General features: G+C 39.0%; 1 protein-coding gene across 2 annotated transcripts in view; it reads left to right on the forward strand.

Moving 5' to 3' along the window:
* Positions 1–14,806, forward strand: part of TLE4 (TLE family member 4, transcriptional corepressor) — a 97,174-nt gene that overhangs the window by 18,981 nt on the left and 63,387 nt on the right. For both annotated transcript variants that reach the window (XM_032206383.1, XM_032206384.1), the window contains exon 5: positions 12,468–12,530. In XM_032206383.1, the coding sequence (XP_032062274.1) occupies positions 12,468–12,530 (63 nt within the window). The remainder of the gene's footprint in view (positions 1–12,467; positions 12,531–14,806) is intronic.

Here is a 14,806-nt window from a genome sequence, read left to right on the forward strand (position 1 = left end):
GGTTGATAGGAACATGTCTTGGTTGCAGCATAGTGGAGGAAGTGAAACAGAGTGCCTTCCCATGCTGAGAGGAGTATCGGTATATGTCACAAGACGAGAGCAGCTTGCCAAGAGCGCTGCGGTGTGGTTTGCTCTTTTAACTGTGTTCTTGTTTTCTGGCTTAAAGGAGGAAGGTGTTGAGTACTCACAAGAAGTCTAAGCATAGAGGCTTTGGGTGTCTGAGACTGCAGTTTTCTCTGCGCTTCGAGCTGGCAACAGATGGCATTGATAATGAAGGGGGTGATCCAGCATTTGACTTTATATCTCCTTCTGTGGGTTAACCCTAGGGTAAACTGGGTCTGGGAATGGGATTTGTATTTAAAAAAAGAAAAAAAAAAAAAAAAAGGAAAAAGGAAGTTTGGGTTAGTTTCAACTTGGATAAGTTCCTGGTTTGGTTCACCACATATCCAAGAAAAGGCTAGCAGCACAAGGGTGGGTTGAGCAGGAGCAGCTGGATTAGAGGATCAGTGGCACATTTCAGTGCCTGTTTTTACACCAATTCATGTGAAAACCACAGTGAAAGCCTTCTGTCTCCAAAACAGGTACAGCGTAACTGGTGAGAGCACTGCCCATGTTTCTGACCCAGCTGTCTTTACAGGGGCGTCATGGGTGCTGAACTGGACTAACTTTGTGGAGGAATCCAAAAGTGACGATGAGAACACATCTTAAGGCAAAACATGTTCGTGCTATTATCACATGGTTAATCTGTTGATAGAATTGATCGTTTACCCCTTTGATGTACTTGCTTTTGACCTATTTCCCATGTTCTAGATGTTTTTGTTAAAGTCTCTGTATGCAGAATGATGAGGAGCACATTTAACATATGGCACATCTTGAGTATTTGTCTGAAATTAATGCAGTTCATAGGAACTCTTCACATAAAGTGTGATCTCACAGGGAGTTACAGCACTGGAAGAGGTTTCACAGAACTTACATTTCTCCACCAGAGAGTTTTCCTTTGCTCCATACCTCACGTCATGCTTTTTACAGCGTTTTCTTAAATTTCATGTTTCTTTAAAAAGTTATGTTAAGTTGAAATCCTTCATGGATAAAAAGTATTTGAAAACTTCTATAATGGTGATTTAATTTCAAGATAAATGTAATTTAGTGTTGCTTGACTCAGAGTCTGTCCTGGCAGGAGTTTTACTGGGGAAATGCCATTCAAATGAATTGAATATGAAGATGTACTTAGTGTATCCAGCTGTCTTGGACAAGCGAATTTCCTGGATGTATTAAGCATTCATGTCTTACAAGTGTCTTAACATTTGCTTTGCAAATGTGTCCTCTTAGAAGGTTAAAAGGCGTATTGTAAACTGCCTGATTATTTTAGATGTACTTCACTAGCGAAACTACCACTTGTTAGATATTCACATTTTGAAGGATAAAATTACCTGTTCTTTTCTAGTCCTCCTCCACTTAAGAGAAAACTGGTGAGTGCTGCAGGGAACTCTGGCTGCAGAAACGCTGAAATCCGAATAGAGTTATTGTCAGCAGAGGTAGTTATGGTCCACAGTGATTGAAATTATGAGCCATGACAATTCATATCAATATTTTTTCCTCTATAGGAGTCAGGGCTACAGACTGTTACTCTGTTGTTGCTCGCAGAAAAGCAGCATTTTGCTGCAGCAAGAATCCTTTCCTGTTAAGCTAATGGTGGCACCACATTTTACTTAAAAAAAAAAAAAAAAAAAAGTTGGTACAAAGCAGTGTTGTCTGAGTGGCGGCAGAGATGTGTGAACTGCTGGAACATTCGGTGTTTCACTACTGTGTGAATCTACTCAGTGTGCCGGCTCCACGGTGCTGTCCCACCTACACTGTGGGCAGCCTGCCCTAGAGAAGAGGAATTAGGATCCTGCTGGCTGTGCCAATGTGTGTGGGGTGAGGTGGTGAAAGCCCCAAGCCGCAGGGCTGGTGGCAGTTCATCATCTCTTGCCTGTCTGCAGGATGCCATGGCATTGAGGTTCTTGGCTGGTAACTTCATTAGAAATGTGGTATCGTCTCATCATCTCAAAACATGATGAAATCAAGAGCTGGCACCTGAAGTTGAAATTTCCAATTATGTTCCGAATAAAAAAAACTTGTGCTCTACTGTACACCCTTAGAATTTTATATAACTTTCATTTGTCTATTGAGTGTTGATTAAAAAAAAAAAGAAAAAGTTCTCTATAGGTGGGAAAGGGAGAGAGGTATCTTAAATGTAATCAGATTCTGAGATAATGTCTTGATTCCAGAGGAAGGAACTTGGTAAAATACCTCCAAGCGATACAATAGAACATCTATTTATTTATCTTCAGAAAGATTTAACAGGTATCATACTTATACAGGGTTTAAAAATTGGGATGGTAACATGCTTCATTTGGATATGTGTCACTGCAAGCATCGAAAGTGGATGTTTGATTATAGCATTGCTTTAAAATCCACTGCACTATTCTTTCTTCTCTTTGGGGGGCATAATTAAAATTAAATGTTTTTGTGTACTGGCTTAAGAAGGGTAAGATTTTTATCTACTAAATTATGTCAAATACCAAAGTTTGTTACCTTAATGTACAGAAATTACATCTGAGTATTGCTCATTTTCATAATAGAACAGGAAGGTGCAGTGGAAAATGAGTTAAAATGTTGTTTCCTTTGCATAGACTACTTTTCCTTAAGTAAACATTTTTTTTTTCTTCTTCTTCTTCTGAATTTCTTAACTAAATGATAACTATCCAACACATAGTGTGAAATCTTTGGGCAGGAAGAAAAGATGAAGGATTGGAGACGAAACAAGACAGTGTTGGAATTCTTGTAACCAGACCCAAGAAATCTACTGCACAAATCAGTGTGCTGATTCCTAGTATTTATCATTTTGGAAGCAAACATAAACAAATGTAATTATAAATGAATTGAGCAGGCTTTGGGCTCCAACATCCATGATCTGCAAGGATGAGGTAGCAAAGGCAACCAGAAGTGGAGGACAAGTAGTAACCATATTCCTGATGCAGAAATGTGGGTTCCTGGTCTCCAAATGAATTTGAAAGTGAATAAACTGAGTTCAGTAGTTAGCTTTTTTGTTGTTTGTTTGTTTTGTTTTGTTTTGTGTTTGAATGGAGACTTGCTTTTTTTTTGCCCTTTTTGTAAGTTTATTGGTCAACTTTTTGTAGTTCATTGAAACCTGGGCCAGCACAACGTTTGCTGGAAAAAAAAATTTTTATTTTTTATTTTTTTTGTCTGGAGGAAAGCAGAAATGTGTTGACAGTGGTTGCATGGAGTTGGTGGTCAGGACTGGACTTGTACAAGCTCATACACATAACTGGAAGTCTGGCACAATCTTCATAGTTCTAAGGCTTGATAGTGTATCAGCTTCTTAGTGATGACATTGGGAGCATACTGCTCCAAAGTAAACACTGGAACTGGAGAGTGGAGGTCAGATAATGGGGGCCTATTGCTTCTTCTGAATGTTTTCTTTCTTCTTTTTTGTCTACTTGCAAATGAAGGGCGAGTGTTGGTGGGGATCAGGAGTGAGAGCTGGGCACTTGAACCAGCTCTAACTATTTTGTGGAGGGAAAATGATTTTAGTGTTTCTTTTGTGTTAACACTTGAAAAGAGCATCGGAGTCCCCTTTCCTGAGCACTGTTTGTATAAGTTTTAAAAGCATGGTTTTGTCTGAATTAACCTGGTAGAGGCATTCAGCCTTTTGCTAAAAAGCTGGCTGCTTAATATTTTGCCAGTGCATCTAAGGACATCCCAAAATAATGACAAGTCTACTGAGAACGGGTTTTGACTCTCACCTTTCATTGGTTCTTTATGATGTACAGATTGAAACTACTGATCAGCAGTATTTCTCTTTGATTACAATTCCTTCAACTTCTGAGAAACAGAGTATGAACTTGTGATGTAAATAAATAGGGGACTTACTGGACCCGATTAAATGAAACTGTGCATTAAAAGCACTATATCTATGTATTTTTATGGCCACTCTGAGATTGACTCATGTCATTTCCAGTAGGTACGGAAGAACTGTGTTCAGACTGTTTGGACGGATGTGTGAGGGGAAGGGTCAAGCACTAAGAGAGGAGTGATGGTGCATGTTCCATCATTTCAGCTGTTACGGGCAAACGTTAAAATGGAAAATTCTGACCTAATTAGTTATGAGATGGACACAAAAGATTGAGCTCAGAGCTCAAGCTGCTTTAGTGGGATGCCACAGGTTTATAAGCTTAAAAAAGAAAAAAAGCTTAAATAAGCTTAAGAAAGAAAAAAAAACACAACAGCTATGAAGTCAGATTCCTTGAGATGGTGGAGCAAGCTGGAAACTTCTCATTCTTATAGTATGAGGCCATATTTTACAAAGTCTGTAATCCTATGAAGTGTCCTGTGTGAGGATTGCTGGTAAGTGGTGGGATAGTACCTTTCAGGGTACTACAGTGCTCTACTGATGTCTTTCCTGAAAGACCGCCGTGCTTCACAGTGGTCCCTTCTTACTTGTTTCAGTCTGCTTTTTGGGCTGTCTTGGAAGAAGGGAAGTTGAAGCCAGTTTCTGTCGTTTTAAATTCCATTTGCAACCTTTCTTCTGGATGCTCTGCAAATATTTCTGGCATGGCAAGACAGGATGCAGCTTGCTACCTAGTGGCAGCCTGAACTGAAGATGAGACACTCCAGGTAATGTGTTTCTGTGTCGGTACTTGCTGGAAGACATTGATATTAACAATAAACATGAGTTCCTCAAGTGACAGGCTTGAAGCAAGTTTATGTTACCTCACTTGATTTTCTTTTTATTGTCTTAATCATGAATGGTTCAATATGTATCTTTTCTTGTTCAGTTGAGGTCCATGTCGTTCTTGAGACATTAAATAAAAGCTATGTCTTATCACTTCAGCAGCCCACATATTGGGATATATGTTAGTAAATTGATTTTGAAAATTCTGCCACTCTAGTCTATTGCTTATATTGCTGTCCTCAGTATTTTGTACAAAATAAGCACTTTAATTTATTAAAGAGTAATTATCAAGTTTACAGTACTCTATAGGCTTAGTTGCAATGTTTATAAAGGAGGTTGATTAGGAAAGTGAGGGGAGGTAGGTATGTGTGTTTATTTAGCAGGATCTTGTTGCATTCAACTCTCTAAGTACATTTCATACAAATAAAAAATAAATCTTCTATTGCTCAAGTTTAACGAAGAAGTTTTCTGTTTAATGTCCCTCTCACTAGAGATCTTTGTCCTCCATTCTCTTTGAGTACAGGACTAGATTCTTTGCATCTCTGTTTCCAAACAACATTCCTTAATGGCTGAAGAGGAATTTTATATTCAGGGCTTGCAATATTTTCTCCAGTTCCATAGAACTGGAGTAAGCACTTCCAGACAACAGTCTGTGATTAAAACAAAACACATTCTTCTTTATGAAAGAAGAGTTAATTTTCTGTGAAATACTAAGATTAGCTTTTTTGCTCACTTTATTCAGAATCGTGATATGTCTCATACAGTGTAATAATGTTTTTTCTCTCACTAATTTGTGAAACACTTGTTTAGATACTATGGGTGTGTGCATGTGTTCTTGGTAAGCACTTAATAAACTAGATTGATCTTTTTGGCAAAGGCTGCATTGTGTAAAACAAATTAAACCTGAAATAACAGTTGTTTCAGATTATTTTTCTGAAAGTGTAATTGCATATATTCTTTTTCCTACTGGCTGCTGAAATGGGTTTCCCAATAGTGTTTTATTATTCTGTTTTATTTCAACAATACATATATAGTAGTTTTGTTTCCATTCCACTGACAGACCTACAGCCTCCAGTGGTAATTCTTTACCAGCAATTTTTTATAATTGTAATAACTATGGAACTTCATGAAATGTAGTGGAAATATTTTTCCTGAAGTTTATATACTATAAATAAAATCCCAATTTTGCTTTTTTCTCTGATAAAAAGGAATGCAAATGGAGATTTTTAAAGCAACAAATGGATTCTCAACTCTGTACGTGTTAGAACATTTTTGAGTATTTCAGTATCTGAAGTTTATATGACTCTTGCTTCTCTCTGAGGCTCCAATTCTGTTAAGAATTGGGACATATGCTAGAATACTTACCAAGGTACTTAAACACGTTCCCATATTTTATCATGTGCTTAAGTCCAATTCTTGCTGTGTGCTGCAAAGGTGAATTGAACTAAGTCCATAGGTGCTACCATCAGAGGAATTTGGGAGTGTGGTGGTCTGTTGTGTTCTCTCTCATGCGTGCAGCTGGTGGCTGCTGGGCAGCAGTTGTGCCATGAGCACTCTGACACCAGTAACTAGCTCTGTTCTGGGTTGGGCTGCCTCATGGGGGCTTCTTCTGCACAGCCTTGCCCACAGGCTTATCTGCTGAACATTTTTCGGGAGTACCCAAGTTTTCAGAGGCACTTGTGTATTTGAAGGTCAGATTTTTAAATATACTGGTCTGTGTATGTAGGCAATTAAGCATCATTTAAATACTGCTCCCTCATTGCTTTGGTCAAAAAGATGTTGGCTGAGCTGTGGAATTAAGCAGTTGCTCTTGTGTTGTATCCTTTTAATAATTTTGAGGCACTATTGATTGATACAGGTCCTCATTCCTTTACATGGGTCAGATTCAGGCACAATTATTTTGTTATCATCTCTTTATATGCATACCAAAAACGTAAGGGAAAACATATTTATTAACATTATAGTTAGGAAATGTTTAACCATTCATTTAAAGAAAAAAAAGCAACAATGTAAATTGTTTTGGAGAGCTTAAAACTGTTAAAATAGTGTTTTTTCTTAGGCGGCTCTCAGAGGGAGTCAAACAATACAAGCTTGTGTTAGATAAGTAAAAAGACAATTCCAACTCGAGCCTTCGCTGCCTGCCTCTCCCTCATCCTTTCTGCTTCCATGCTGGTGTGTTTTTATGCAAAACCAAACATCTTTTGTGTTTAGGGAAAGGAGTAATAGAAGTGTCGGTGTTTGTTAACATATTTGACAAACTATGGCAGCAAAAGCTATCCTTTTTATATTTTGGCATGAACAATTGCCCTTTTATTGGGCCATTAATGCTATTTCAGAGCATCATGCTGTATCCACAGGCAATAATTTAGCAGCTGTTTATCAGGAGCTTTCATAAAGCTTTGAATAGTATTATAACATTCAGTAACCCTAACAACAGCATTTCAGAATCTGTGCCGGTTTAAATGGGATATCTGTGAATGTAGTTGTTCAGGGATGCGTGACCCACATAACCTATAAATTTGATTGGAAGTTACAGTGCTGGCATAGGCTGATGGATAGCAGATTAGAGCCCTGATTAACCATGTGATTCACAGGCTGGGAATATATTGTCCTAAGAAAGATTCATCAGATGCAATCAGAATTTCAAGTGGTCAGATGAAATTCAAATGCTCTCTGTGCTTCTTCTTTTTTTTCCTTGTGCTTTTTTTCCTTAGGTTGCCCTCCGTTATTTATTTATTTATTTGTTTTATTTCCAATGCTGAAAAATACTTCTTTGATGAATCTGCTCCTCACCCTAAAGCTGTCTGTCTGTTATTCATCAGAAAGCAGGTCGCAGTTCAGTGAGCAGAAGAAAAGATTTTAATAGAAGCTGTGCCAAGGGCTGTAATGCATCATTTTAGGGCCCTAATTACATTACAATGACAAATATCAATGGTGACAACAGCAATAACCTACATCCTTTAATGGCTATGCTGGAAAAGGAGTTTGGGCGCTGCGCCATTAGATTAGACTTGGTTTCAAAACATAGGCCATTAGAAGTGTGTGTCCACAGCATTATTGGCCGATAACTGAAGCCCAGTGGAAAGGCCTGTAAATAAATGATGCCTCTCTAAAGCTTGGTCCCATGGGACAAAAGAGGCAAAATTAGATGGCCGTGGAAGCAGCAGTGTTTCCGAGGCAACTTTAGCTTTCAATGTGAGGAATTGGCTGCCTTATTTTATGAAATCATACTTTTTCCTTCTCCTGCCAATTAGGCTGATCATGAAAAAAACATTGGTATGACATCTAAGAGAAAATAGAAGGTCTTAAACTGGTATTAAAATGTATATTTTTAAAAATCTCTGTCAACATGGAAATGTAAAGCAGACTTGTGTTTTTGTTTTGTCTCTTACTTTGTACATTACGCCAGTGGGAGTTTTCAGGTCTTGTCTAATTGCGGTTGTAGTAGGCCTACCAAGACGCTAGCCTGCATTATCAGTGTCTGCACCTTCAGATCTTAGGGTGTCCTTGTGAGAGATCCACTCTGACTAGCTTTAGTTGGTTAGCTTTTTGTTACATTGCAGTTGTAATAAGCACTTGAGCGCGTTGCTGTTGGATTAGTCTATGCAGTTAATTGCAAAAGTGCCATGGCAGAGGATACTTTGTATTTACTAGATTAAACTGTCTGTTTCAAGTTTTGTTTTGTACATCACTTACTTGTGTTTTTTTTTTTTTTTTTTCATATTAAGCAAAAAACAAATACACAAAAGGTGTGTTTTGGCTCTTGAGTTGTTACGGTTTGAGATCATTGGTTTAACACCTAACACTGAGCAAGGCAATAAGAAAACATTCTTGCATCGCTGAGTGTTGTTGTGTTAACTATTCAATTCTGGACCACTGGAAATGCTTACTGCAGACAACATTCCTCAGGCAAAACGAACAGTATCCTCAGGCATCCCTGCCATCTTTACACTTAAAATAATAAGCATTTGTTTAAAAATGCCTTTCACATTTGACGGTTTGAGTACACAGCATGCATCAGGAGACTTTACTGTTAAAACACTAAACATGTTTCATGTCTTTTTTTTAACCATGTGTTCTCAGCTGCTTATAAAGCCACTTTGAATTCTCAGATCATACAGCTTTCTGCCTCTGATAACCTGCTCATTGCTATAAGCTGACAAATGTGCTGTGAGCATACAGCTTGCCCATACTTTTTGCTATAAATACTTGCTGATGGCTAAAGAAACAAATTGTTGGTATGAAATTACAATTTAGAGAAATTGTATGAAAATTTATGAAAGAAGCAAGTTCCCCTTAAAATTTTGTATGCTGCTTTGGGCATCATATTTCAGTCCCAAGCGCTGAATGTCCCTCTGCCATTGAGTCCAGCACCTCTGTGGGGTTTCAGAGTAGCTGGAAGAAGGGTGGACTGAAGTGCATTTCAGATGCTTTTGGCAACACTTGTAGGAACATGAACATAACGTAAACCTAGGTGAACTTCATCTGCAGGCCATGCTTTTGACTAGTTTGTAAAGAAGCCTCTGATTTTTTTCTTTTCTAAATTTAAGGACTAATTGAAGTGTAATTAAAGTCTTCCCAGCAATATCTGCAGGCACTGGAGGGCTAATGCTGAAGTGTAACTCTTTCTGGAATATTTTTGAGATTTTTGAAGACTTCATCCTTGAATATTCAAGAATAGGTCAGTGTCTGTTTTACAGTTCTCAATGTCTGCTTTGGAAACAGCAAGAGGCATCCAAAGACAACTTTCTGAGAAAATTGAAATGCGGTTGCTTTATAGTCAAGCCCCAAAGCATTGTGAAATAATAAAGTGGATTGCGTACCCTTTGTGAAGTCTCCCCATCTCTGGCAGACAAAAGCAGATCATGTCTTTTGAGGTTGTCAGACTGCACAATGTGTCATGTCCTTCATAGCATTTGTGCATGTACCTGGCACTTTCTTTCCTGTGATCTGTGATCTCCAGGGCCAGGCAGTCCATGTCTCAGTCGAGCTGTACCTCTGCAGACCCTCGGTGAAGTCCCGTTGCTTCTCTGGGGTGTTTCCTTGCTGCATGCTTTCTTTGCCAAGGAGCAGAGAGGTCTGCTGAGTGCCATGCGAAGTGGCCTACTCCCAGAACTGGTGTTTTGACTCACTCTTCATCAGGTGGCTCTATCACTGCCTTTTGCATAGCAGCACCATGAGATGATGCGTACTACTTATTACTGATCACTTCCTCCTTTTGCTTCCCTTGCCAGGACCTTGTAGTAGTTATTTTTGCTCTTCAAAACAACTGTCTTTCTGCAAACTGCTCTGAATTTTATTGAAGCATTAGTGCTGCAGGTGGTAAAATTCAAGTGTACGCAGAACCACACAATGAGGAAAGCTCATTGCCACAGGAATTGAAGACCATTTTAACAAGGAAGTCATCTTACTTCTAAAGGCTGTGCCTAGGAAGGGCTTCTCAGCTCTGTTGTGACTGGTCCAGCAGGTCCCATAGCTAGCTGAGAACTATGGCTGAGGGATGTCTCAGCATCTCCTAAATCCCTCACTGAGCTCTTTTTCTTCTCTGTACATTGGGCCAGGTGCTTTCTCGCTGATTCCACCTTCCTGCATGAAAGGATCCCCACTGTTCTGTACCCTGGTGCAGCTGTTACCAAGAGGTCTGTTCAGGTTGTATAACTGCTCGTATTCCATCAATGAGTTTGAGTTGTCCAGCTGAAGTGAGGAGTAGTCTTTTGCTGAGCATAGTCAAGGGAAAAGTCACCTGGGGACTGTGTGGGAGGTGTGTGTAGTTGTGACAGGCATTTTACGTGTGGAATTTTTTAGGAGGAGTTGTTCCATAGTGAGGAAAGCATCACTTCCTTCTTATTACTGCTTAAATGGTAGGCCAGAGGGACTCCAGCTTGAGTCACAGACAGCAGTGCTTTGGTGTTTTCTCTTTATGTGGAAAAGCCTTTGAGAGCAGGACATGTAGTTTTCTTTTTGGTTTTAAGGCACTCAGGAGATTCCTTAGGGGAAAAAAAAATGTGGCTGGGACCCAAAATTTGGAAATGACTGAATTAATGGTGCTTGAACTACTACAGCACAGGTACTTTGTAAGAGTGCGTTGTATTACAGTCTACAATTCCTTAATCAAATATTGCTTCTCAAATAATGCAGTACTAGATCACAAAGCCTTTCTGGCTGAAGCTTAGACACACACATCTCGTAGCTCCCTGTATTGCTTAATGTAACAAGCGGTTCATAAATCTCAGGATGAAATAGCAAACACTGTCTATTTAAAGGAGTATTTAGGTTTTGCATTGTAGCATGTCTGATATTATAGGCATGTGTAGACCTTTGAAATCAGCAGATAATTTAGCTTTGTGATGAACATATTCTCAAGTGTCATTTAAGGTGTCTATGCTTGCTGGTAAAACAGAAAACGTCCAGTAGATGAATGTCAAACATGTATTAAAATGCATAACTTTAGTGAGATGGGGACTTGCATAAATCATGAAGATCAGTAAGAAGATGCTGGGACAGTGCAACATTGAGATTGATACATAAATAACCTATGGGAGTTTAAATGGATTTTGGAGAAATGAAGAAATTGTATTGAGAAGTAGCATGTGTAAACACGAATGTGTCACAGTACGCACAAGGGGGCAGAGTTAGTTTCATATGTGCCCTTACCTCCAGCATTCTATGTCTTCTGATTATGTAGCTGTCTAACTGTAATATTCCTTGTACACGGGTTTATTTTCTGTGTAGTACTGTCTTTTTTAATGTTAGTTCTGGGCCTTTCTGTTCTGTCGGTTCATTTCTAAGGTTGTGCAATTTAAGAGACTGCATAGCAAAAAGGCCAGAGGGGTTGTTGATAAAAGAAGGAAGCCCAAATTGCACAAGTTTATATGTCTTTGTCACATGCTTAGTGATTTCGCAAGAGGAAGAGCATTCTGTCCTACTGTATAATGAAGAACTGGCCCTGGTTATAATTTATTATAAGAAAGTTACAATTTATTATAAGGAAGTCTACATCACTTTAAATATTCTGTCACTAAAGCTGTAATTCTTGTGTTATCTCTCCAAATCTCCTCTGTCTCTATTGAGATTTGCAGATTAGATACACAGAATAAGAATTGATCTGCAGTGTGGAAATAAAGCATCATATATTATCCGTTTCTGATCATGATTATGGTCTGTATCATGAAAGTAACTACTGTTAACCTTGGATTTGATAATGGCAAAAATATGATACAATTATGTAAGAATATATAAATACAAATTTATAAAATATGTGTAAAATTATTATCAGTGAAGTTGTATGTAGTATTGCTAATGTTCTCCCAGTGTACATATAGAAATATTTGGTTTATCTGATCCCTTCACTTACAGTGGCATTGCTGTAATTTGAAATGATACTTCCTTTTGCCTTTTAGGAGAGATTTTAGTGCAACACACGGTATTTTGTTTTTCTTTTTTGTTAAATCTCCTGAAGAGTCTTTCCTTAAAAACAAATGTCTTTGTTTATATAATGAAAATTAACTTCTCTTTGTATTATATGGAAGTTCTAAACTGTAGAACTTTTTAGCCAGAAATGACTGTCTGCTAGGAACTATTAAACCGGCTCCCAAATGCTTCTGCTAAGCTATCCCAGCCAGAAGATGGCTAGAGATGGATACAAACAAAAATATGTCCTGTGCTCATGGATAACAGTTGCGTCTGAGAATTTATATAATTAAAACTTCTTTCTTCTTGTCATTTGCAGGCAGAAATTGTCAAGAGGCTGAATGCTATATGTGCACAAGTTATTCCCTTCCTGTCCCAAGAGGTAGGTAGTAGTCTGCACTGGTACTAATCTAAACAGTTGCCTCATCATATCTGTTATAAAAATGGGACTTTGTGTTGAGACTGTTCATTTATGAATCTCATAGTGCTTGTAGATGACTTTCCACTGCGTTGTCCTCATTGTAACTTAATTATCCTCTCCAATTCTATTATAATATCATTTAAATGTGTTTATGAAATGGAGAGTGTTGTAATGTGTTAAGCAAAATTTTAGTTGTTTAAATACTTTGCTGTCACACACAAATGCAGTTTTGCTCACAATTCTGACGTTGTCAATCTGAAATCATAGGGTAGCTTGCAAAAACGCTAGAAAGGCATGATTTGTGCTACATTCCTGGCAGCGAGCTTTAAAGTTTGGCAGAAACTTCTGTTTTGGTGAAACAAGTCGTGGTGCTCAACAGAGTAGACCTACAAATGCAGCTTTTTTTCTGCCTGTTTTCTCTCTGCATCCCAGATTACTTATTACCATAAATCCTTTTATGTTTTCTGTGTATTTGGGGAATATAGACAGAAGATTGAAACTCACTGTGAGCTAATTTCTCTAAGCACTAATTTTCTCCAAATTACTCTTTGTCAGTATTATCCCGAGTGCGTGGTAGATACTTGGAGGGGCACTGGGATTTGGGGGAGTTGGTTGGAGCTAGCAAGGGAGCCTCAGAGCTGCAGGTATGTGCAAAGTGAAATGGCAGCGTGGCTCATGACAGGAGATGTCGGGTGCGTGATGGCTTCCCCTGCCCACCCTACTGGGGGAGAGGGACTGGGAGGTGGGGTCTGCCAGTGCCCGCTGGTGCGCATCTGTTTAACGTGTGGTTTCGCTTCAGTAGCTGAGAAGTCAAAGCTGAAAGCTGTATTTCTTTGTGTTGCATACATAAAACATCATATCCGTGCCTGAGAATATGCTAGGGCTCTTTCCACCACCTTTTCAGCTGCTCTGTAAAGTGCCATTGCATTTCAAGAGAGCTGCTCATCCTGCTACATACCAGGGGCCGTGTGCTCCACGCCAGCATTCAGCTGATGCTGCCTGTGTACATGTGCCCGTGTCTGAAACGAGAATGACGCTATCAAAACTAGGACCTGGCAGTGTTTGTGAGTGCAGCAGTGCTCCTTGCCTATAAAGATGGGTTTGTGGAAACTAAATGATGTGTAATGATCTAGTTAGATTGCTGGGGGACCAGAATTCAAGTGCTGCATGGATCTAAAATGGGTAACTGTTGATTTTGTACTTCAGCTGCTACGGAATTGCTGTACTTCTAGTTAGGGGGTTTTATTTGCTGCGCAGGAATAACACGGCATATAAAAATGAAGTGTAAAGCTGATTCATACTCATGCTAAAGCAAGCACGAAAATGTCACGATTTTGAAACAAAGGCAGGGGTGAGTACTTGGCAGGCAAAGCTGTGATCTTGGCAAAGGCACACGATCAGTATTTCCATGAGACATCTTCTCCTGAGTATGTGATACAGTGTTTAGAAACTCTGTACCACTAAACTACTACTGGTACTGCTATTTTCAGATGAAATCCTAAGCAGAACTCTGGTACACAAGCAAGTTGCACTGCTCTGCCTGTCTGCTTCCAGAACCTAGCCTGTTTTCCTGGAGCGGGTCTGGTTCTTGCCAGGGAGTACATCTGAAGTGAGATGTGTTTTTTTCACAGTGACTGCTAAATTTTGGCCTTTGGCTCTGATTTTGAAAGTGTTAGTGTCTACCCCATCTATGGGGAATGTTTTTTTTGTTTTCTTTTTTTTTTTTTTTTTTTAAAAGACACCAAAAAAAAGGGCAGTGAGGTTTTGAGCTTAAGTGTTAGTGGCATCCCACATAGGTGAGCACAGACTCTCTCCTTTTTCTCTGCTGTTTTGCATCATGCTCTTCTCGCTGGTACTAAATCACCCTGGAGTCATTCTCCTGAAAGCTGGTATTGGTACAGTTTGAGTGCATGTATTAGAGAGAGGAGGCACTGTGATGGCTTCACATCATGCTTCTTGCTTTTCCTCAGTCAATGTGAACCTTCCTTGTGATGCTCACATGTAACTTTTGAACTATACGCTAAAGTCTCTGATCACTGTTTGACAACCTCCTGGCCATCAAGCCAGGCATGGAGAACATAATTTTAATATAATCATGAACTTAACCATTTCAGTGGCTTTCTCACTAATATACTTGTTGTAAGAACTATATAGATAGACAACAGAGATGATGCGGATTGTAAATTTAGTAAATGATGTTGTCCTGCTTCTGTCATGGGTACTGTACCGTTCAGTAA

Source organism: Aythya fuligula, chromosome Z (genome assembly GCF_009819795.1).
Source record: "Aythya fuligula isolate bAytFul2 chromosome Z, bAytFul2.pri, whole genome shotgun sequence".
Lineage (NCBI taxonomy): Eukaryota > Metazoa > Chordata > Aves > Anseriformes > Anatidae > Aythya > Aythya fuligula.